Raw genomic sequence first — 24,904 nt, forward strand, 5'->3', positions numbered from 1 at the left:
GGTAGAAGGGCTGTCCATGTTACGATATGTTCGCGGACATGGCGGTAGTTCTAGGACACCGCGTATTACATCTGGGGAATTTGGGGTGGGGAGGCATGCAAATGAGATTGAATGTAACAAGGTATTGGTCAGTAAAGTTTAGTGAGTGTGTTGTGCTAGGAGAGGTTTTCTCAGATATTCTTTTTGCTGAGAGAAGAACAGATGGCTGTGGCTGAGTGTTTTAAAAAAACAGATTGTGTGGATTTTGGGAGACTCGTGGATACATTGGTTGAAGGTGCATTTAGAAAGCTGTGAAGTATCTATAGATCTTGGATTCCCACATGTGGAAGTGCACTGGCATGGAGTCCGTGGAATGACGTGGCTGGACTTGCTACCTCTCTTTGCAACTTTGAAGATAGAGGAACATCCAGACATAATTGTAATTCATTGTGGAGGGAACAGTTTAGGACATGTGTCTGGAATTTCTTTGCAATTTACAATGAAAGGAGGACTTCAGAAGATCATGGACATGTTTCCAAACACCAGAGTAATTTTTTCACGGATTGCGCAGAGACAAATGTGGCGTCGTTCTTTCTCATGTGGTCCACAAATGGAGAAAGCAAGGCGTAATGTCAATAAGGCCGTTTGTGCCTTCCTAAGAGATTTTGGCATGTCCTCTTTTCACAATGAAAATATTATGTTTCGTAGTACATACATTTTTCGCAGAGATGGTGTCCATGTTACCTATGCTGGCAATCAGATTTTTCTGAGAAATGTACAAAATGCATTGCGACCTTTTTTAGAAATGCAGCATGCATTTCGAAGTAGGTGTTAAGTATTTATAATTTTTGACATACAAACACCTCCCAAAGGCTCTTTTCAGAGACACCACTTCCTCCCAGAGAAAAATGCAATGGTTACAATAGGGTAGCATCCCAATTTTTTTTATGTTCGCCAACTGTCCGCGGACTTTCAAGAAATAGAAAGGGCCCTGCGTTATTTATCTTTACTTCTGTTTTTTAACTGTGAAACGCGGCTCTGTAAAGAGCCTTATTTTTTTTTATTTTTGTTATTTTGTTTTTTTTTTGTTTTTTACACACGACACACTAGGAGAGGAGTGGAAAGGGGGGACACCAACCACAGGGATAAGAAAGGGCGAGCTGAGAGAGGAAGATGTAGAGTGGGTTTTATTTGGGTAGTGAGCAGGTCTTCTCATGCTCTGAGACGATAGTCTCAAAAGCACTGCAAAGTCGCTCCCCCCTGCAGAGTACTGTGTCACAGTACATACATACAACTGTGACCCTCGAAAGGTAAGGGTCATCAGAATTCTGTATGGCCTGTGAGGCAGCTTGAGGAAGACGCTGACCCAGAGAGGTGTTCCTTGTGGTGACAGGATCAGAAACGGAGGATGAAGTAGAGGCAATCAACCTACTACGCTCTTCGCAAGGTACAACCTTGCGAATGGCCCCAGTGTGGAATGAGTTCAGGTGTCGCTTCATGGTCATAGTCCCAAAGCTATACGAACCATGCCTCCCGCGAATGAGTACCATTTTGCACTAATTGCAGGTGACACGGTTCGCACAAGCCTTAGGGCCATTCCCATGAACAGTAAACAACCGCCACACCCAAGAATCACGCCGAGGGCGGGGTAGTAGGGTTTTCCTCTACCTCATTCTCGTCCTCTTCTTCCTCCTCTGTATCCTCACTCCTGTTCCCCTCTTCAGGCCCTTGGGAAGGTGGTGGTGGTGGAGGGGGTGGGAGTGGTGCAGAGGCAGATACAGCACCAAGTGGCAGCAGTGGAGCCACAGAAGCCATCAGGTTGAAGATGGAAATCTGCAGGTTACAGCAAAAATCTCTGTGCTCTGTAGAATAGCCAGAAACACAATGAGAATGAGCTGTAGGGCGTGGTCTTTTATAGGGGTGCTTGAGCGTGGTTCGCAGACATGCGCGCCGTCCACAAGACAGATCGAATGCCAAAAAAGGTTCAAAAAGTCACAAAAACTATGTGGAAAGTTAGGATTAGTATGTGGGATTTGTGGTATGTTGAGTTTTTAATGAGAAATATTGTGGATTACTTGGAAATGTACTTTTAAAGTGTTCGGGGACACGAACAGTGTCCGCATTCAGAACACGCGATCAGCGTGGGCGCGGTCACATGATTGTTTCATGAGCATGTTCGATAAGGTAGCATCCGTCCGCAGGACACCCAATGTACGGACATTGTTTTGCGCATGCGTGTTGATGTTCTACGGACAGTGTTCGGGTCCTGAACTAATTAAAAGTGCGTCACACGTAAAACGAACAGTTACGGACAGCCGTTTGTTCTTAGCACAGTTTAATTTACTTGTGCACAATACGAGCAGGCATAGTGTTCTTAAGGACACCTCCATTTTCGTTTATTTACGAACATTTCAGGACACTACGAGTGTTCCTAGAACATTTTCAACTTGCATGAGAACATTACAGACAGATAGTGTCCTCCGGATACTTACATTTTCGTTTATGTACGAACATTTCCGAACAACCGCGCTGTCCGTGGACACCTAAATTGGTTTTACCACAAAGAACTGAAAGTAATTACAACACAATATAAAAAAGTAACTTTATTTAACATATATTAACAATTTATGACTGAGAAGGTGGGGCAGAAACGGAAACAAAAACAGGAGAATTAGGGTTTTCAATGTAAGTGGGATCAGGTGAAGAAGGGATGGAAATCTCATCAAAACGTTGTCCATGGAGTGAGTTTGGGGTTAAATGAATGGTATATGGTGAGGGGGGACAAGTACAGGTGGGACAGTGGTATGTTGTTGGTGGTTTTTGGTGATCTTCCACAAAGTTCTTTAAATCCGTAAAATTTGCCATAAATTGGTCCATTTTGTGGGTAATGTGTTAAAGAGTGTTATCCACCGCTTCTTTTTCTCTGGAAGTTGCAATTTTTGTAGGGTCTGTAAAAAAAAAATATATATGTTGAATGTATACAAATAATATTTATTAATTGGTTTATATCGTAAAGTGTGTACCATTAGGTGGACTATCTTATAACATTTTGTCTCGTGGGAAATGCTCCTCTAGCCAGTCCAGAGTACTACACATTTCTGTGAGAAAACAAAAAAGTAATATGGTTTTTTTTTCTAATATAGAAAGTTTATAAATATATGAGTAAAATGAAGTGCACTTACTATTTCTGGTAAGATATGTAATTAGTAGTCTATAAGTCTGGTCTTGCTGTTAGTTGTGGAATGTCTGTAAGGTAATTATGTTGGAAGCCACTTTATCTTCTTTTGGTATATTCCATTTTAGAACATATTGTATTTAAATGAATGGTTAGTGTGTTACATATATGGGTTACATTTCTTAAGTATTACTACATATACTTTGTATGTGTGCTGCTTTGTGAATTTTTTAAATGTTCCTATGTTATGATATAACAATTACACATACCCCCCCCCCACCTCCGAGTTTTTAGGTGGTGGTACTGTTGTCCGAACATGTCCGCAGACCATCAAATTCAGTAGAAAGGGTTCAGTATGTTCCATATTACATGTACATAAAGTCAAAGTTATTATTGTTACGTTGTGCTACTAAAAAAACTATGAAATTCAGTAAAAATACTTTGTTAAAGGGACGTTCTAGTTTAGTTGCGCTACTAAAAACCTATGAAATTCAGTAAAAAAATGTTGTTAAAGGGACGTTATTGGTAAGTTGCGCTACTAAAAACCTATGCAATTCAGTGAAAAAACTTTGTTAAAAGGGACATTATGGTTAAGTTGCGTTACTAAAAACCTATCAAATTCAGTAAAAAAAACGTTGTTAAAGGGACGTTATGGTTCAAAGTAAAACATTTGTGATGTCATCTTTGATGTCCTGGGTGTTAGTGTTAGCAGTGCACGGTGGCGCGAGTTATGGTTGCTTATCTTACCATAACTGCCGAATTTCAGGGGTTTTTCGGTTTTACTTTGAACCATAATGTCCCTTTTTAACAACGTTTTTTCACTGAATTTCATAGGTTTTTAGTAGCGCAACTTAACCATAACGTCCCTTTAACAAAGTTTTTTTACTGAATATATATATATATATATGTATAATCTTTTTGCAAACTAGTGTGCAGATTTGTCAAACGGCACGAAATGTATAAGCATTTCAATTAATCTGGTACCCATTTCTAATTTGCCCCCATCTTTCCAAAACTGCACCAAACGTTGCGTAACCATGCAGTTTTATTGAGGACTGTCCCCAAAGAGATGTAAAAAAAAAAACGATTTTAGGCTTTTTATGGCCATATTCAATCCCATTCTCATCACCTCTCACCTCTCAAAACATTTTGTTATTATTTTGACAAGTGTAATGTGTTTTTAACATGTTTTTACTGCGATGTTCGCAGACTACGGGCAAAGGCCGCGAATCCAACATGGCGACTGGTTTAAATGTTTTGACGCACTTCAAGTTTTTAATTGGCCAATCAGAGGGGTCAGCGGACTCCGAATCAGGAAATGAGTCTGCGGACCGGACCCAGATATCACACATTTAAAAAAAAAAAGAACTACTGGAGGGATTTACACCAAATTTGCAAAAGCCTGCTTTCGTGGACCAAACTGCCGCTCCTCGCCCAAGTTTGGTGCAAATCCGTCAAGCGGTTTGGGGTGTGGGCGTGAGCAACATTTATTTTCCTTATGTCTGAGGATTTCAAAAGTTTTGGGTCCCTCCATAACTTTGCCCCCGTCCCCCCCGAACACCAGTGACAACACCACACCAAACTTTGCATAATCATTCAGAGGTGGCCATTTACTTTATTTGCATGGTTTCGTGAGGATTTGTCAAACAGCACCAAAGTTATAAGCTACCCAAAAAGTGCTCTTCCTATGAGTTGAGCATCTTAACCATAACTACATGACCGCTACCGCAGGCTGTGTAATTATATGCATTTGATAATAGTTAAGTAATACTTCCCTGCACTTTTCTTTTGCTTGGAGTGTATATTAATGGTCTAATAAAAGTGTATATTTTTGTTCTACTCTAACAAGCTGGAGTTATCAGAGTGCTCTGTGTGTGTCTCATTGTAGCTCTAGACCACTCTCACGTCTCTCCGGAGTCTAAGCTTTACTGGTCTGCTACTCTACCTCGATTGGGTTTTCCTAGACATCAGTGTCTTTCCTGTTTGCTTTAATAGGTAGGTCTCTCGGAATCGAACCCCAGGGTTGATTCTGAAAATCCATCTTAACGCGCTCTAATGGATATATGGTCAACACTAGAAACCAACTTAGTGTAAACATCTACTTCCACCTATCTCCAGATATTAACTATTTCTGGGCCTATTTTGAGGATTAAACCTGACAAAATCCTTAACCAGTGTTTAGGGTATAATATTCATTAATGTTTACACGTTTGTTGCAAGGGAACTTCCAGCACAATTCACAGGCAACAGATAAGTGAACCACTTTGATATAATTTGTGAAAGTGTATGCTTTTTTAAAAAACGATAACCCAGAACTACAATGTAAACTCTTTTCTCTTCTTTCTAGCACTTGTCCAACTATATGGATCAGTTTGTTGGGGCTGAAGGATTGCACAACAATCAAAATGAGAGATTTTTACTCAAACCGGTCTTTTTACAGAGGTAAAAACAATCTTTAAAACACATTTGTTTTCATATATTGGAGATGGTTTTGGAAGCATAGGCGCAACCATGAATGATCTCATGCAACACTCATATTCTAGGGCAAACTCATAGATCCTCAGCTGGCGGCACTATGATTGGGCATTATCGATTTGGGAATGCGTTATTTTATGGACAGTATTGCTTCTGGCTGTACAGTATTTCTTCAAGTCTGGGTATGTCTTCTGTTGATTGCTTAGAACATGGACACTACATGTGTGGCATTAAAGCTCTAAATTGACCAATGCATTATGTCAAGAATGTGGTCTTGTTGATTGGCTGTTTGTACAGGTACATATTTTCAGTTCTACTTTCACCTGTGGTTATACAATGGTATTGTGATAAACATGTTTGATTTGTTTTTCCAAATTTGTCCCAGCTTTCTTTAACTTATACGTGTTGACTACCTCCCATTTTTGACTCAATATAAATTCCTCATATTATCCGGTTTACCCCCAAACCATTGAAGGATGCAACACCTTTTGCCTCACTTTTTATGACTGCCTTTTTTATTTACAATTTCACTTATGAATTGATTGAGAGGTGCAGTACGCGACGTGTGGTTCTATCTCCTCACAAATGTTCTGTAATTCTGCTTCAGGAGGAGTGTGCGCTTCAGTTTGAGCACGCTTCGTATATATGACTGTCTTGAAGTTGTCATTCTTTACTGCTGCTTTGTGCACATTTTCAAAATTTTTATTTTTGTTATGAAAACTTCGTTTTTATTTGTCCTTTAAAGGAATATAAATCGATTTCGGAAGTGGCAATGTAGGCAGGTGCGAGCTATGAAGAAGGAAGTCAAGAGCTCCTGGAAGAGGCTGATTGGGGTGGAGAGTGCATGCAACATGGACTGCCGCTTCAAACTTAACACCCATAAAATGATGTTCATTATGAACTCTGAGGACTACATGTACAGGTGTGGAGCATTGCCCCGGGCAAAGCAGGTATGGAAGGGAAGCAACAAATGTTCACTTACATTGCTGATTGTCCCATGCAATTGAAATGAAAAGGACTGTTGTGTGCGAGGTATATAATTCTCTTTCTTTCAGGCAAAGAATTCCACATGCGAGTGGTTAAAAAATAAGAATGATTTACATGCCCATCCTAGTTACAACAGTCATGTAAATCTTGTGACATAATTTCTATTCAATGGGTAGTGCTGCTTTTGTACTGACAACCCCAGCTTTCATGAACTCTTCTTTGATGTGTTTTCTGTGAAAAAAGTGAATGTTTTATCATTTACAGGCTATGTAAATTGTCCCCTATGTGTCAGGGCGTAGTAACATTTTAAGAATTTCAATGTTTAAAATTAATGTGGGAAAGGTTTAGAAATGAATGGCAACTAGTGGTTCCACCCAATAGTACTGTTCAACATTTCCTTTTTCTGGCATACCCACAGTATTCGAACCAGCGTCACCTACATTTTGTGACCACTGCTGTTTTGTTTGTCTTAATATTTGTTTGGCAATGCCTTTTTTCTCTAGATTTACTTATTTGAAAAAAATGAACTATGCTGGACTTTTTGGGGTTCAGTGACGGCAACATCTGTAACTTATGGCCATGACAAATCTTAGATCTGCTATCAAACGCTAAGACTTGTAAGGGTACATTTTGTTATTTGTGGATATAAAGCTCTGAGCAATTTACAATTGGAGAAGAGGCCGTGATAGATGTGTCATCCTGCCAGGTGTTCCCGTTTCTTCTTAAGCGTAGATTCTGATAATTTTACCATTTCTTAAAGCTTCCTGCCAAAAGGGTCTGCCACTACTTTCCCATAATAAAACTATTTTGGGTTGCACTAACTTGCTTTTGTGAGATCCCTGCTCAATGGCAAAATTACTGTGGGACCCCAACAAATTGGAGAAGCTAGTGTCTTACACGGCCCTCAGACTGTGGACTCCACTAGACTGTAAAGGCTAGTGATCGTTGAAACATTTTACTCGCATGCCGTCTTCTGACCCAGCCGTTGTGCTGCTGAAACAGAAAATCCCCCAGTCGGAGTGCCACAATAACCCCACTTTCCTCGCAGCAATTTCCCCGAAAGACCACTTTTGTTGCAATACGGCCTGTCTGGGAACTGATCATGGCGGTAGCGTGGACTATCAGGGAAGCAGGGGGGGTTGGGGAGGGGTAGATGGTGTGTGTGTCTCTGGAGCGGGTCGGGTGGCGGGGTTGTCCCCTGCTGAACAGTCAACTGAGCCTGGGGAGAGGGAAACGGGTGTTGCAGGGGTGTCCCCCGTTTTTGAATCGGCAGGGGGATGGGGCATGGAAAGGGAAGCTGTTTACCTGCAGCGCTGTGCGTGGGCAACCGTGCTTCGATGAAATCGGCCTGCGGGGAAACATAGATCTGCGTTTACTGCTACCTTGTTTTCTTGTGGCAGGATTGGTAGAATGATCATGTAACCTCTCAGGAGGGGAAAAGTCGGAGTATTACCTTTAGTCAAGGACTTTCCACACAGAGGTATTGTTGGGCAAGAATTGCTGTAGTAACACTGTGTGAGACTACACAACACTTGTCTACTTGGTATAAGGTAACCTACCTTTTGGTATAGGCCTGTACTACACAAGTTGGTAGTGTGATCAAGCTGCCAGGCATATCTCAAGAGGGGTAAATGTGAGCTGTAGCAATGAAATTCGCAAATACAAGTAGCCAAGTAACACTTATACTCAAGGTTTCAGTTATAAATTATTTGACATCCATTTTTAAATAAGCTTTCTTTAAAAAGGGCAATTTATGTAACAATCAAATATACTTTAAAATACTTTTCCAGAATCAGCATAAGTTTTAGTTGATACTCTTTAGAGATACTCTTTACACACTTCCTTCACCTGGAGATGACTTCATTCACAAGGACAGTAATGGCACTTATATATCACTAGTACACTTTTTGGTTCTGAGGTTGTGGAAAGGAAAGGTTAAAGGAAGGAAAAAGGTTAAACGGGTTCTCAGAGCATGCAAGTATACTTAACTCTTCCAATGCAGTCTAGACCAAACCTTTCCCAACAAAAACAGTCTAAAACATGTTATCACCTCTGAGGGACAGAAAATATCGGTCAATGGGCTAGAAGAGTCTCCAGGGAGCCAGGACAGCCTAAGTCAATTGGAGCACAGTCTGTGGAGCTGAGGCACTTCGTAGTTAATAAAAGTCTTGCACAAAGTTAGTTTTGTTGAAATCAGTTGTAGGATCACAAGCTGTTACACTTGTGGAAAGCAGAGTTGCAATCAACTCTAACAAAAGTAGCCACTGCAAGTCTCAACTGAGAAGAGCAAAGCTAAAGACACTGAGGTAAGTACCCCAAGTCTGTCCTGTTGCAGCGATGCAGATCCTGGCTTCCTAGCCCTTAGTCATGGGGACAAGACGGTGGACGTCTTGAGGACTCCTGCGTCAGTAATCTGGAGGTTGTCGGCAGCTACGGGTTCTTTTCGGATCAGCGGCACTTTGCGGTTTCCGCGCATGGTAAACTGCACCACCGCGGATCTTGGCTACCGATTGGGCTTCCTTCACTCCTTGAGTCCTGCACTCTGGTGAGGGGACTCGAGCTCTGGTCGACCTGCTTCTGCAGGGTCCTTAGGAGACTCCTGGAGCTTCTGGCCGGTTTTCAGACTTGCACTCGACTGCGGATTTCTCGAACGCTGGGACTCGGTTTCTACAGCAGCAAAGAAGTTAAGGCCAGTCGGGGAAGACGGTCCAGTGGAGTTCGTCTCTGGGTTAGTTGGTCCCACTAACCCAAGGGAAGAAATCGTCCCTTCGGAGCCTCTTGTCGATCAGAAAATGGAATTTCATCACAGCAGCAGGGCTTCACCGAGCAATTCAAAGGTCCAGGAGGATGCAGCAAGCTTGGTTCACGGTTTCTTCGTCAGGTGTTTCTCCCAGTGTCCGACACTGCCTCGAGTCCCAAAACCCTTGTCTTTTAAGCAGGTTTCTCCCCTTTATGCACAGCCTAAACTGTCACTCAAACAGCAGGGCGGCTGTCCTAAAAGGGAGTTTCGGCGACCTCCCTCACTTCCTGCCCTTCCAGGCACACTGGAGCCAGAGGCGGGTTTCAGGACTGAAGCCCGCCCAAGGCAAAACAAACAAAGGGCTCAAACCTGGTTTGGCGCACAGAGTAAAACCCAAGAAAGAAGTCACAAACAGAAAATGGTGAAAAAAGACGACCAGGGATATTTTGACAAGCACAATGGTAGGAAAATTAAACCACTGCCACCAGCCATTTAAAGTAGTAAGGGTAACAAAAAAATGTTACATGAGAATGTAGGATAAGGGGCTACTAGGTAACCCCCCCCCCCCCAGTACTCCACATAAGATGGTGTATGCTGGACCTACAAAGAGAAAAGTTAAGTAGTCAATTTCACTTTACTATTCTTGGGAAAAGTAGTTCTCACAAGGAAAGGTATTTAAACCTTATAAGAAATATAAAGGATTTCTCAGTGACACTGCACTATGAGGGTGCTCTGTGTCACCATACAAAAAGTAGATGCCTATGGAGTTTGTCAGACTCAAAAACAGTGCAAACGCATAATCCAAATCAGGTCAAAACACATGAGAGAGTGAGAAATCGGTCTCATTCACTCCAGGGTTAAAATGAAAAAGTCCTAAAGTTCAGCAAAAGAGCTGGGGGTCTCTAAGGTTGAAGGAAATTAGCACAGAAAGGAGAATTCTCCCTAACGGGTATATTTTAAGTACGCTTTATATCATGTACACTTTAGGTGAGAACATATACAGTAATTGGTGAGGAATTTGGGATTCCCAATTCTGGGGGCACAATCTTTTGTTTTTATTCTTTCCCTTGGGATCAACTGCAGGGTTCAGCGTCAACTGGATCTTTAGAATAAGTTGTATTCTAATGTGCCCCCGGTTTTACCCCAAGGCTTGTGTTGGCTCAACTGTGGGTTAGTCTCTCATGAGAAATAGTGAGGGGCATAGAGTGGCTGGGTGTGATGAAGCGTCCATAAACACAGTAAAGGAAACATTGAGATCTAGAAATCTGGACTACTGTTGACATTCTTATTTCAAGGTAGCAACGCCACATGGTGACTTCCACAAGCAACATGTATGTGATGAATTCCAAGATTTCCAGCCTGGTTTATATCATCTGACTTTGCCATGTCATGCAACAGGGACTACAAAGCAGAGAATTATGGAAAAAGTGGCACAGTTAAAACGCTCGGGACCAAGTGAATTAAAAATAAAATTGAATTTAGCTCCCAAGCAGTCAGGCCTCAACTGGGGTGTTATAAGACCAGGATTATTGGAGGCCATCAAGCACCTGTACAGAGAGGCTGATGTAGACTGCCAGTGTTGCCCAGCACATGGCTGTCTCAAAGGGGCAGCTATGCTTGGAAACGTGTGCTAGATTTACTTGGAACCTAATGGGTGCTGGGAGTCTTATAGTGCCTTTTAAAGTGATATACACTCAGAAACCTGAAAAGCACCTTGAAGATGCCATGCCATGAAAACTCACAAAGCACCTAGAGGGAGGAGCATTAAGTAGTCCGAAAGCTACCAAAAACCTGAGAGCTGTATGGAGCCCGAGAGAAAAGCTGAGGACAAGATGGGCTCAAAATTGGGTAGTCGTTGAGAAACCAATTAGAAACTAGCAACCTCAAGAAAAAAGCAAAGAAGTGCAACAACATACAAAGCAGACAAACTAATCCCATCAGTGAGGTAAAACCTAAATATATGTAAAATAAAACTACTGTCTTATAAAATAATAAGCTTATAGACAAAGTAACTGTCATGGGTTTTCTTTGGAACTAGGCTTCCCAAGAACAACTGCATAATCATGATTTCTTAAAGGAGTTGGAAGCTCATTTGAAATTATATTAACCATCTTCTCAACCCCCTGAAATCAAAATGACTTCCACTAGTGCAGCAGAAGGGGATGCTTGCAATGGCTGTAGTTGTCTACGGAAACTTTTTAGTGAAGAGGCTGAAAGGATTTCCCTTCCCTTGTCCCTGTCAAGGTTAACCTGCCAGTTAAGCTTAGATTCACCATCTCTAAGAAGCTGGATAAAGAGCAGTGAGGATAATGGGAGACGACTAGAAAAACTGTTGGCAAACCTAACTTGAAAATACAATGGTACAATCTCAAGGTGGTGCCATTATATTCCAGGAGACCATGGAGAGAATAATTAAAAAGAGCAGCAATTATCTAAAATCTGTATGGTTCTTCAAATTACTCTAAAAGGGTTGAAATCCTTAATGTGTGTGGCCTTAATGAACTATTGAGTGATCTGACTTCCAAGTGCTACCAATTTAGCAGAGCATGAAGAAGCATTTACTTTTTCTGAACTCTGAATAATCGCAGTCAGGTAACTTATTCTATGGGATGGTTGCCACTAAGAAGGGTTTAAAACCATATTTTAGCTTGCAGTACCTTTCCAAAGCCACACCTTGCTGATGACACCCATGCTTTGATCATTCATGACTCTACGCAAACACCTGTACGATATGTTTTCCCTATGTCTTGAAATGGACCAAGAAAATGTTTATGCTGAGAGTTTGACATGTGTTGTGATGTGAACAGATCTGTGAGATCAGTGTGCTCTAGCTTCCATTGTTGTAATTGATATCCATGATTTCATCATTGCTATCAGTAATATCATTGTGTGCTCATGGAAACCGTGCCACCTTAACTCTGAACCCCTCGTTGCACAGCCAAACACTTGACGAATTTCAGGGATTTGTGTTGTGTGAAACCATCACCTTAATGTCACTTCAAAGTTGTTCCACTGAATTTCTAGGGTTTTTGTTTTCATTGAACTTGACTATCCACTATTTTGTTAGTGAATTCCAAGGGTTTTATGCTATGTCGCACCCACCTGTAGTAGTGAAATGTTTTCCTCATTACTGGTCCCTGGCCACTTGAGATAATGAGGAACCTGTACAAGAATGTGTTCGATATGGTGTCCTTTTAAGTATACATTTTGAAGTGTTATTTGTGATTGACACCCCTTGTTCTCGCAAGAAAATCTTGAAGTATTTTAAAGTGAGAATTTACCTTGATTATCGCATGAAATAATAATTGTAAAGACATCGGGCTGCTGACACACAATTCAATCGAATATCATTTATGCTTACGGAAATGTAGCAAAATAAAGATTGAAATCCCTTCACAAATTTTAACTGTGCCCAAATTCTACTTTTACTCTCCACACAACCACCCTGAAGGCAAACGTCCCCTTCACACCTCATATTTTAAGCCCATAGCAATTTCACATTCTCGCGAGAATGCCTACCATCAGTTGAGAATAAAAATGGCAACTTTTCATTTACAATTACATGGGATATGTATAAAAGATTATGGTGCCAAGTGCGCCAGTTTTTGTCATATTTTTGACAAATAACTGCATGGATTTGCACCAAACCAACAAAAGGCACATCTCCACCACTTTGTGGCCTACATGTTTTGAATTTGAAGCACATTCTTCCAGCATTTAGACTTCATCTGTTCATTAGATGCTAATTTTCCCTATGAAAAATCCAATGCAAAAAGTAAATGCCTTTTAGTTTGAGCTATTAGGTGGTGTTTGCGCCACCTATAAGCTGAAACCGTTGAGTACAGATAGGAAGAAATTGCATACGAGGAGGGACACAAAGCTTGTAGGTGTTGTTTGGTTATTTACCCACCCATTGACTTCATGACCATCCTAATCCCTATGCCAGTTCCTGTCCATAGCTGCTGAAAACACCTCTTTGTAGGAACTCTTTGAGCTTACTTTAATCAAGCTTGCCATCAAACTTTGCACTGGAAGTGCCTGCCAGTGTTTTTTCAAAGCAGTTTTCTCTAAGAGTTAATGAATTAATTGGAGCTGTAAACATGCTTCAGGTGTAATAAAAATGTCTTAACCAGGTCTACCTGCAGCCACTCGATTCATAAGCACAATGAGTGTCCTTCAGTGAAGTCCTGTTAAAAACGAGTTTTGGCTTGTGTACAAGTAATCGGAATTTGCCAGGCACTGCTATTAACTGCCCAGGTACACACACAATGTTTTACTTGCTACCCTCAATGGCCAGTTAATAACACTACGGCAGTGCCTGGCAAGTACCTTTCCCATGCCTACACAAAAGCCCAAACTGTTGGCATTTCCAATGTTGATTTGCTTTATATCCTGTAAACTATTGCCTGATTATCACCAAACTTTCCAGCTTTGCGGTGCCCGGGTCCTAAAACACCTTTTGGAAAGTTTTATGCAGATCATTCAAAAGGTATTGACAATAGACTTTTCATAGGGCAACAATTATCCTTTATGGTGATTGTCAATCTGTTTCAGGTTCACAAGCTATGCATAGTCCACCAGCTAGCGGGTTGGTCCACATTAGTCCAATTTGTTTAACAGTTATTATAGAGGCGGATTTGGCATGGATTTAAGATCGATATCCCACTGGACGTTCCTGTCCCCTTTTCATCTGCCAGGCATCCACATCTCGATTGCCGACTGCACTCCTGCAGCGAGTGGGAGCTCCTCCACGACCAGCTCCATCTAGTCTTTCAAACATGGGTGTTCCGGAGATAGAACCCTTCGCCAACAGGAAGAGCCAAGTGCAGGGCATTCGCCAGCAGGTTCCCCCAAGCCAGAAGCCTGTGGGACGCCTTTATATTGCCGTTAATGGGAAGGTTTCTGTACATATTCTCTCTGTTTCCACTGATCCCCTGATTTCTGTTTCTCGGACGTCCTCAGCCTCTCATCGGCACCTCCAATACAACTACTTCCTGCCTTTAACCTCCTCCCCAGGGAGAAGGGAGTGGTCCTGCACCACTTTCCTGCCTCCCTCAACTCGATGGCTTGGCTCCTGCTTTCCTAGAATTCGGGCATGTCCCTATGCCACAGGATTGCCATGGTGTTCTGGTTAAAGCTTGCGCACCCTTGACAGTCTCTTTCTATAATCACAAGGGAAAGCATTTCAAGATTTGGTATGCTGCCAATCAGGTTGATCCGTTTCGCTTCCTACCTCAGGGCATTTTCTCATACCTTCTGACCTTGGCCCATTGTGGTGTTATGTTGATTTATACCGCACACTGCTGCCATTTGCATGGTCTCCAGGTGCTCCCCCTCGATTAAAGTCCATCTGGTGGCAATTTTCAGGTTTGGCCGCACATCGAATGCACCATCCTTGTGGTCTCATCACCTTGTTAAAAAATGTGTACGGTCTTCTCAGGGTCTTCCCGCCTGTGCAAACGCCGGCCGCAGTGTGGAAGTTGAATGTTGTTCTTTCCAAACTAATTGGTCCTCCATTCGGGCATGTGTACACTTTCTCCAGTTTTCTTATCTCAACCTCTAGAATGTCTCTCGGTTGTTCTTTTTTTGGCATTGCTAGAGAGACCCATTAGTAGGCCTCACATGTAACATTTAAAGGTTTCCCATATTGTTTTTCTGTTCACTCTCCATTCTGATGTATCTTTATAATTGATATTGCTTCCTTCATTATCCTCTTGCAACTCGCATCATTTTCCAAAATCATGGTGTTCATTTTTCATGTTAAAGATTTTCTTTAATGGAAAATCCAGTCCAAGAGTCCTAATTATTGATGCGTGGTCAGAAATGTGTATGTTACTTTCTCTGTGTGTTTTGCGTTCTTCTCCCCGATGACGCTATGTAATCTATCCTGGAATAAACCTCATGAGCCCCGGAGTAAAACTATAATCTCTGACCTTTGGGTGCTCGAACCTCCAAGTATCTGATAGTTTGAATTCTCTTAGTTAATTTGTCAGAGTTCTGCGACCATGAATGTTTCCCATGCAACCATTAACCACTCCACTCCTGTCCAGTAGTAGATCTAGAACTTCATTGAAGTCACCACCCAGTATTCCGTTCCCGGTCACACTTAATTTAACTAATCCGCCAGATAATTTAAGAAGACATGACCATTAACCGAAGGGGAAATGAATTGCAAGCCATCAATGGCGAATCTTGTATTTTAGGATGTACAGCAATCACTCTACCCTCTATGCCTTTCTTTTGAGAGATGACTGGAACATTCTTACATATTAATATTGCTACTCCCCTAGATTGTGAACTATATACAAAAGTGAACATCTTTGCAACCCAACCCTTGCATAATTTGTTGGATTCTTCAACAGTTAAATGAGTTTCCTGTAGCATTGCCACATCACCTTTCATTTTAACAAAGGTAGTCAGCATCTGTTTTCTTTTAAACACATTATTTAATCCATTGACATCAGTGCTGTAGTCCTATGCAAAGCTACAGAAGGTTAAAGAGCAGGACCTGAACCAGTAGATGCCACTCACGCTATTAACCAGCCCTCTCAGAATGTCTCTCCATGTGTACACCTAAAACCATTTCGGCAAAGGAAGTCTTCCCAGAAGGGGGGCCAGGAAGAGACGAACAGAGACAAGAACCCACAGGTAGGGGAAGTGCAAGTCATTCTCGGGTGGGGCCCATTGGCTAATCCTCATATTAGCTGCATAGTGAGAGACTCCCCAGTTCCCTTTTGTCAGAGGCTGGAGGTTAGGGCCAACGTCCTATAAAGGAACGTCCTGTGGCGCAGAGGTGGGTGTCTGGAGAAGAAGCTAATTTACAGATGCTGGTGAAGAGCAGAAGAGGAGGTAACTGGAAGCTAGAGGAGAAATCCAGCATGCTGGGGTAAGGACGAGATAGGAGGCTGGAGAGGAGACCCATGAAGCTGGGGTCGGTAGATGTATACCCAGGAGGCTGGGTATGAGAGGCAAGCTGGGTGGGGAGTGAAGCAGATCCAGGTGGCTGGGGTGATGGATGCAGTGGGCTGGAGGGGAGAGGCAAACCCAGGAAGCTACCGGTGAGGAGTGGGAGGGAGACTCATTCAGGAAGCAACAGGTGGGGGAGGATGATCCAGGAGATTGGGGGAGAAGCGGACACAAGAGGCTATTTGTCGGATTGGTCTAGAAGGCTGTGGTGGTAAGAGGCAGACCAATGAGGCACCAGGGACAGAGGGTGTCTGACCCACAGGCTGGGGTTGGTAAGGCGGACCCTGGAGTCTGGGGGAGGAGGCGGAAAATCAGACAGCAGTTAGCAGACACAGGAAGTTGGAAGAAAATGCAGTGAACCCTGGTTAATGAGGAGTGGTTTAATGAGGAGGGGGTGAGTGAAGTTAAGGAGTTGGATGTACAGGAGGAGGTGAAACTGCTGACACATTTGAAGCGTAGGAAGGAAGAGAGCATAAGTTGAATGTGTTGTGTACATTAAGGAGGAGATCAAGTGGAGGAGGTGAATATTGAGGGGGTGGTGAAGTTAATCGCAAAGGGCAGGAAGAAGAAACCACCCTTCAATGTAGAAGTGCCCAAGTAGTAGGTGCCTAAAGAGAATGTGGTGAGCTGTGAGGAGACGATTACATAGAAGGCTAACCAGAGTAGAGAGGTGGAGCACAACATCCCAAGGAGTAGGGGAGAGGATCAAAGGAAGTTCAGCGAGAGACTGAAGGAGGAGGAGAATGATAGTTGGTGAAGGGTACTGCTGGGACGGGTGGAGGAACAACATAAGGCAAAGTGTCAAGGAGACGCAAGAAAAGCACAATGATAGAGAGAGAGAAGGAACAAGAGAAAGTCCCCCAGGGACATGCTTGTAGCAGAACGCTGAGGTAGCAAGAGAGAGAGGCTGAGTTAGAAGGCTTAAGAACCAATGCCTTTGTGTGAAATCTAGAGAGCACCCTGTAAAGACCTTTAGAACAACAGCACAACTACAACTGCGGAACAAAAATCGGCCTCCAGTGCAGATGAGACTGGGCAGAGGAGGCCTCCCATCTGTCTCCTAGCTGCACAAGAACATAGTCAAGTAAACTTTGAATGCCAGAGTCTGAGAATGTGTTGAAATATTGAGACTGACTCTGAGAAGCTGAGAGAGAGACATTTAATTTGGAGCTAGTTATTTTGTTTGGGCAATCTTCATCTATACACCACATCTCTGTTGTGTTAAGCTGCATGGAGACCAGGACTCTGGTTTAAACAGAACTTAGAAAGCGTTAGCTATGGAGCTCTTTCATTCCTTGTCCTTTTCTTAATCCTGGGACCTGAACACATCATGGTAAATTACCATCCTGTAAAGTCTGTTTTTCATGCACCTTTCTGATCTAAGAGAATTGATTTGCTTTGCCTTTGTAAGTAACCCTAATAGGGAAGCATTAACACAGAACATGTGCGCCTGCCCTGCTTTCAATCCCCATCTGCTTTGTGCCGTGGTTCAACATGATCCTGGTATCCTATAGTGATAATTGAGCGACATGCAGTGGAATGAGGGGACTGATCACAATCCTGCATAGCACATATAGATGTTCCCCAGCCGGTAACATGTATGCTGTTAAGCTGGCTTTCCAAAACCTATCCTAGGGGTGTGCTTTGGGCAGCCAGCCTATTATGGTGAACAGGAAAGACACTTCAAGTCTAGCCTAACGCAGTCACATTAGGTAGCAAAGTGGTTAAGGCTTAGGAGGGGGTGGGGGGATGAGAGTGGCGTAGGGATACAATGAGTTCACACAGACCAACACTAATAATTCCAGTTATACATATAAGTACATGAATATATGTAAAGATTTATTTAGACATTTAAATTACACACTAAGCAATGAAACCTCTAGACAAATTGTCACATACCATAAAAACATATCTATGCATGCACCCCTAGGAGAAGATAGAATAGCATGATTCAATAACCAGTGTAAGACAGGTAAGTAGTCAGATGTATAACTTTCAGTAGAAGCACTTTAGAGCAACACTAAAACAATTCCATAGCACTAAGTAAGTCCAGACTTGAGATGGATTGGGGCCCAATGCCCTAAAGACGTCAGTTACTAAGATATACATTTAATTTGGGTTTACTTTGTGATTTTACGACAATGCCTGTGGTTACGACTCAAGTGTTTCAGAAAGTTCAGGTAATTAACACACTCAATCCCACCACACTAGGGTAGGCCCAGGAAGTGATCCTTCACCAGATCACCACGATCTAGTTCAGGAAAGAGAGAGCTAGGAACAGGACTTTACAGCCATATAAGGTGGTGGTGGTGGGGGACAGGTTTGTTAACTTACCACCTTTCCCTCTGCCCCCCTTGCTCCCAATATCTCCAGAGACCACTGCTGAGGCTCTAGAATCCGTTGGGGACACGTTTGTCTGTGCTTGGTCTGGTCGAGGGAGGCACAGGAGTTGTGGGGTGCAGCAGTCACTTTCAACACGGGATTAATTTTTTTCTGTCGTGCTTGAGACTCTGGTCCAGACACCATCGAGCTGAACACCGTTGTTAAGAAAATATGACTTCTGCAGAGCAGGTTACCTCTGTACACCTCCAGGAAGCAAAAAAACTCTGATTACAGCGGGAGTCGCCATGATCAGGCAGCAACAGGCGATCTTCAATGGACGAAGGAAAGAGCAGGACCTGCGTGGCTACCGTTGAAAGCTGAAAATGTTGGAGCTGGCATCTTGTAGTACAAGCTGAAGATCCTCCAAGTTCCAACGATGTGCTCAGCTCGGCGACTGTTTAAGCAAGGTAGCCCAGGAGAGAGCTGGTCAGTCCACAGTCCAGAGACACTGCAGAAGGCACAGATTCTCAAGCAAAAGTCGAGGCTGGTTGTTCCCATCAGTTCAGTGGTCAAAGCACAGATTTGTCTTCCTGGGATCAGGCAGAGAAGCAGGGCTTTAATGGAGCTTCACAAGAGTTGATGCAAAGGTCATCCTCTGATGTCAGCGGTTTACTTCTTCGTAGGGGACTTGGCTCAAACAATTCTCTGTGGAATGACTGCATGAGTTCTCCTTTTATCCAGGATTTGGACTTGTATCTCGCTCTGGACCACCAATGTTAAGGATCTACACCATTCAAACTAGCAGTGGAGATCCACTGGCCACACAATCTGCCTGTTAAGACATTCGGCCACCAGGATGTGCACAGGGACCAGACAGTCCCAGTCCCCATCCACTCCACACACACAGAGACTACTGTTTGGCCTGCAAAATAAGCAGCTTTCCTCAGGAAAGGATATTCCGTACAGGGCAATTCCGGCATTGCAAGTGCATGCAGAACAATATGGCAAAATTCTTGTGGCACCATCCTGGAGTGCTAGCCATTATTGGTAGCCGTTTGCGATAATTGCAAATTTGCACAAGTAAAATGTTTAAAATACGGTTTGAAAATGTCTGCTGCCACCAGCACATCCTGGACACATTGTTTTGGGAGCCCAAACATTGCAAAAGAAATATTTATAAGGATACAATGTATCCTAACCGCACTTTGCTTTAGGGTGATGTGTAGTTACAAGAAATCAATAGAGACGTAGTCCCACAGCGCTGAAAGGCTTATGGACTGATCAGTCTCTCCATAAAAATAAGCAGAAAGCATAATGCATGCAAGGAAAGTAAAGGAGAAATGTTTACTTTTCTCCAAAAAGTTAATTCAGTAGACCAAACAAAGCAAAAAGAGAGGGTGTACCAAAGAAGCCTATGGGAAGAAAGCAGCAAAAATAAAAACCCATGCCAAAAGCAGAAAGGTTGAGAGGGTCCTAGAGGCCGACATAGGGTGCGCCCACTGATTGATGGTGACCCGATCCTCGGTGCCCTACGCAGGGGTAGCACGAGCCTCTCACCCCCTCTAAGGTTTTGGGGCCTGTGGTTAGCGTACGCACAGGCCTCCGCAACCCCAGCGGGAAGGAGGATTAGGGTTTTGTCAGTTGGATGGGTACGTGGTGAGTAGGAAAACGGGGTAGAGGATTAGGGAGAGGCTTTGGATGGGTAGGGGCAGGGCTGGTCTTAGACCAGATTGCACCCCAGGCAGGAAGCATGATTGGCGCCCCCCACACAAAATGTTGGGAGAGGTGCTAATCTCAGAGACGATGGGGGAGGGGCAAACGTACTTGTGGGCAAACTTAATTGTCTCATTAGAATGTGTATTTGGCACCCTATCGCTTTGCATACACATAATCATGTTTATTGTGTTAGGCCCAGGTTGGCCCAGGAGACGGGGATGGTATCTTTTTACTGGACATCTATCATAGTTGTCCATTAAAAAATGGCAAGTATGCTAAACAATGCAACATTTTAACCCATTATTTTCAATACACCCAGTACTCTCTTGATTGGTTCGGGCTACCTAACTGCACTCGGTCGCTATGGCATTTTTGGGGGAAATAGTTATGCCCCTCCACTTAAAAAATTCACCGGCTGCCACTGGCCCTCAGACTGTGTTGGGAACGTGATGGGGGAGCCCAGGGACTGTGAAGGAGCAGGATGGGCGGGAACCATGGGATAGTGGTGGGAGTAGGGTGGGGAGAGCCCAGGGTGTGTGATGGGGTGGGGGAGAGCCCAGGGATGGGTAGCAGTGGGATGACGGAGCCCAGCGACTGTGATGGGAGCAGGTGGGGGAGCCCAGCGACTGTGATGGGAGCAGGTGGGGGAGCCAAGGGACTATACTGGGAGTAGGGGGCTGTGAGGTCGCTCAATACATACTGTCCATTTGGCATTTTGGGGGAACCCGGCTGTTAGGGAGAATTCTCTTTTTAGGCTGAATTTCCTAACCTAGTGAGTCCCCCAGCAGCTTTGTTGGATTTCTGGAGTTTGTTTTTTTTCTCCTGCCAAGAGTGAGACTCTCTTCCTCACACTCTTGGACATGATTTGAGGGGTTCCTTTGACTGTTAATGTGTTTTATGGGCTATGGGGTCTTTTACTCCATAGGGTCTCATGTGTTTTTACTATGTGTGTTACACAGCACCCTCAGTGCAGTGACACAGGGGTGTCATATTGACACCCCCCCCATAGACTCCATACCCTGGGACCGACTACTGTCTCCCAGGGCATGTAAAGTCACCATTGGTTTTACTTGTCCCAAATTGTGAACAGAAACCAGTACAAACCATCATATTGTGGACGTACTGGTCGGGGCAATTCGATTGCCCCGGGGTCTGTTATTCGAGGGGGCACGTCTCCATCCCCCCTGATCGAGTTTTGGCTGGTGGCATTGGATACTACTTTTTATATTCGACCGCAAATATATCTCTATGGGATTTTCCCATTGTTCGAGGCTACCAACTTTAATTAGTTAATTCCTATAGCCTCGAACATACCGCCGGGTTATTTATTTAATATTAATTCACCGGTTGGTATTTTTTGCCAGAACTCGATTCTAAAATGGCGTTTGTGTTCTCTTCTGTGACTCCAACCCAAGTCGAGCCCTTTGTTCCACTTTTTGGCGTGCTTCTCCACAGAAGCCTCCAAAAGTGGTGCCACTCTGTCTGGGTACCACAGGGTGTGTGGGAGGGGATTTAGGCACCCTGGACTGAGTTGCCTTGGCAACTCAAGTCGCACTCTTGTGTGATTGGCCCAAGTGGGGAGCCGGCCGGCACACCACTTAGCATGTTTGAATGACAGCTAGGCTGGATGAATGGGGGTTTCTTGCATAAAAGCAGGGCTTTTGGGACTGGAACTGCAGAAGTCGCCACAGGACCTGAGAATCAGAAGAGGGAGAAGCTGAGCCGACCTGCAACGACGACACCACCGGTGGAGCCCTGCTGAACCGTCTCACCACTTCCCGACGACAGAGGAGATCTTCTTGCCGGAGAGTCTCTTCCCCTTGAGCTGGTGGGGACAACAAGTTTGCTTTTCTTTTCGCCTACCAGGACGTCTAGTGGTCGAATTGCCCGTGCCAAGCACCCCGGCAACCGGATAGTCACTTACCACTGAACCGCGAATAAAAGGACCACTCCTTTGAATCGAGAAACTCTGCGGCTGGTTTCTTCCCTGGCAGTACAATGACCCCCTGATTTCCGCCCCGACGAAACCTTCTCTTCTGCCGGACGAAGCACCAACTCGCAACCGCTGCCAGGAACAACTGCCCCCGCTGGAGTGTTCTCACCATTTCAAGGTACTGTGTACGCCTGGCCTCCCTCTCTATAGATTGCTACAAGGTGACCGTAAATCCTTAACCTTCTAGACTGGGCTGGCCTTTTGACCATCTAACTGGTCCCTTTCTTTTGGTCCAACTTCTTCCTGAACCTTTTCGAGACTTTTGTGCACTTTTCAACCGTGTGACCTTGGACACATTTCGTTCTGATCCTCTTAAAGTGGATCCGGCTTTCTGAACTCTAACTTCACGGTTTGAGTGTTGGGATCTGTTTCAATTTATGCTCTGCCTTTCTCTCCCTTTTAAATCGAATTATTAGAGTACCATCTGCGTTAAGCGCTCACCGCTGTCTGAAAATAAGTGGTGCTTTACTTAAGACTTGTCTAATATTCTTTTACGGGAGTGTATATACTTTAGTAACTGTGTTTTTGAACTTGCTTGAGATTAGTGCCAGTGTGTTTTCTTAGATGTGTTTTTAAATAAATAATTATATATCTTTTACACCAAAGCTCTGGTCAGTGTTTGCTTGTTCTACTGTGTGTACCTGCTCTATTGTGTATGCTCTGTATACTGCCTAACTCTTCTTGAGAGAAGTCTAACTGCTCACCACAGCTACCAGGTAAATCTGGGTGGTGCAGACTGCTACCAATTTGGTTTACTGCTAACTCCTGTAGTCTTAAACTTTTTGCAGTGGTCCCTAAGGGAACTGCACAGGTTTCTGCCTAACACCGGCCTGTCCAGATTTTGCTCAGGGGGGTCCCAGGGCAAAATAGTTTGAAGACCACTGCACTAAGGCCTCCACTCCTGTCGAATGGGAAGCATTCAGGTTAGAAATGCTCAACATTTTTGAAAAACAAAAACCCTCGACAAGCCATGCCCCTACCACACCTTCTAAAGCCGGTAAGGAAAGGGCATTTGAGCCAACTCCTGCATGCTTTTGAGCCCAGGACCGCATCGAAAGCCGTTGTAGCCTCAACACAATGAGAAATCATCGAAGGATGCATCGATGCCACCCGGCCCATCGACACCAATGGCGCCATAGAAGTCGAAAACTTCTTCATCAAAGACATCAACTCCTTGAGTGTCAAGCTGAAAATGTTTGAAACCTTTGACGCCCTTACCAGAGAAAACTTTCACTCCTTTACCAAGAAGGGATTACTTTGTCACTAACCTCTATGAGGACAATGAGCCATCTGATAATGAAGCGCCGTTTGGGTTACAGTATGGTGCACTAAATGTCCCCGATAGTTTTATATCAGAGGAATCCAGGCTAAAGGACTTTTGCCAACAGCCAGTGGAGTGGACACTTCACCAGAATTAGAATTTGGTAAGCCAGAGTCCGATGAACATGCAGATGTTAAGATAGATTACCTGGGATGGAACAGACCTGCCCTCCCCTTCGAGCAGGATGATCTAACAGACATCCTTGAAGAAGGTCCGCAAAAGGATCCCATTTTACCTTTCCACATTGCTCTTCAGAAAAGGGTGAGTGCCAATTGGGAGATGCCGAAGTCAATTCCAGCAGTAAACAAGAACTTTACAAAATAAACCACCCATCTAGTAATGACCCCAACTACTTATCAAAACACCCAATCCCAGAAAGTTTGGTGGTGCAGGCAGCAACTGCAACCTCAAAACAAGCAGCTTATCCAACCATCCCACCTGATAGGGATAACAAAAGAGTAGATGCATGGGCAAGAAAAGTATTTTCTGTGGGGAGCATGGCTCTTCTGTCAACCAACTCCACATGTGCCTTAGCAAAGTTTTCATACACTTTTTGGGCCTGCATTTCTATGGCGACTGAGCATATTCCGAAGGGGAGGAAAGAGGTGGTTTCTTGGCCATTGTTAGGGACGGCAACGAAGCCATGTGCGAGTCTCTTCAGTCTGGTCTGGATTCTGCTGACTGCATGAGCAGAGCCATGGCAGCAAGGACTGTAGTTCGGAGATTAAGGAAATTTGGATTTGCCCCAGACGCGCAGTCTAGACTCCTTAACGTGCCTTTTGACAGGTCTCATCTTATTAGCATTAATGCTGACGAAGGCCTGGAGAAGCTGCAGACCTCGAAGGTGGCAGCCAAATCTTTGGGTGCCGCTATTCGGCAGCCTCAGCCTTTTTGCCCCAGTGGCTCTTCCTGGGAGTGGTGGGGGGGATAGATTCTTTCGCTACTATTCAGTTGGAAGAGCGAGAGGAATGGCTGGTCAAAGAGGCCAAAGAAGATTCCCTTGTGGTGGACGAGGGAGAGGTGCAAAGCCCGCTCAAGCAGGGGCATCATTACCAACAGCCACTGCTTCAGCCGCCTCAAAAACTCTCCGAGGTCTTGAGTCACGACACCCCAGTGGGAGGCAGACTGTCTCAGCATTTGAAAGAATGGCAAGAAATTACTTCGGATGCTTGGGCATTAGAAACCTTAGCCCAAGGTTACTGCCTTCCCTTCATTCAAAGACCTATGAAC

The 24,904-nt window shown here is 43.9% G+C and overlaps 1 protein-coding gene across 2 annotated transcripts in view; it reads left to right on the forward strand.

The window, feature by feature from the left end:
* The window catches only part of SIN3B (SIN3 transcription regulator family member B), a 1,409,802-nt gene that overhangs the window by 1,362,772 nt on the left and 22,126 nt on the right, over positions 1 to 24,904 (forward strand). For both annotated transcript variants that reach the window (XM_069649207.1, XM_069649206.1), the window contains 2 exons: positions 5,502 to 5,596; positions 6,375 to 6,579. In XM_069649207.1, the coding sequence (XP_069505308.1) occupies positions 5,502 to 5,596; positions 6,375 to 6,579 (300 nt within the window). The remainder of the gene's footprint in view (positions 1 to 5,501; positions 5,597 to 6,374; positions 6,580 to 24,904) is intronic.

This window comes from Ambystoma mexicanum, chromosome 1p (genome assembly GCF_040938575.1).
Source record: "Ambystoma mexicanum isolate Mex_15411 chromosome 1p, UKY_AmexF1_1, whole genome shotgun sequence".
Lineage (NCBI taxonomy): Eukaryota > Metazoa > Chordata > Amphibia > Caudata > Ambystomatidae > Ambystoma > Ambystoma mexicanum.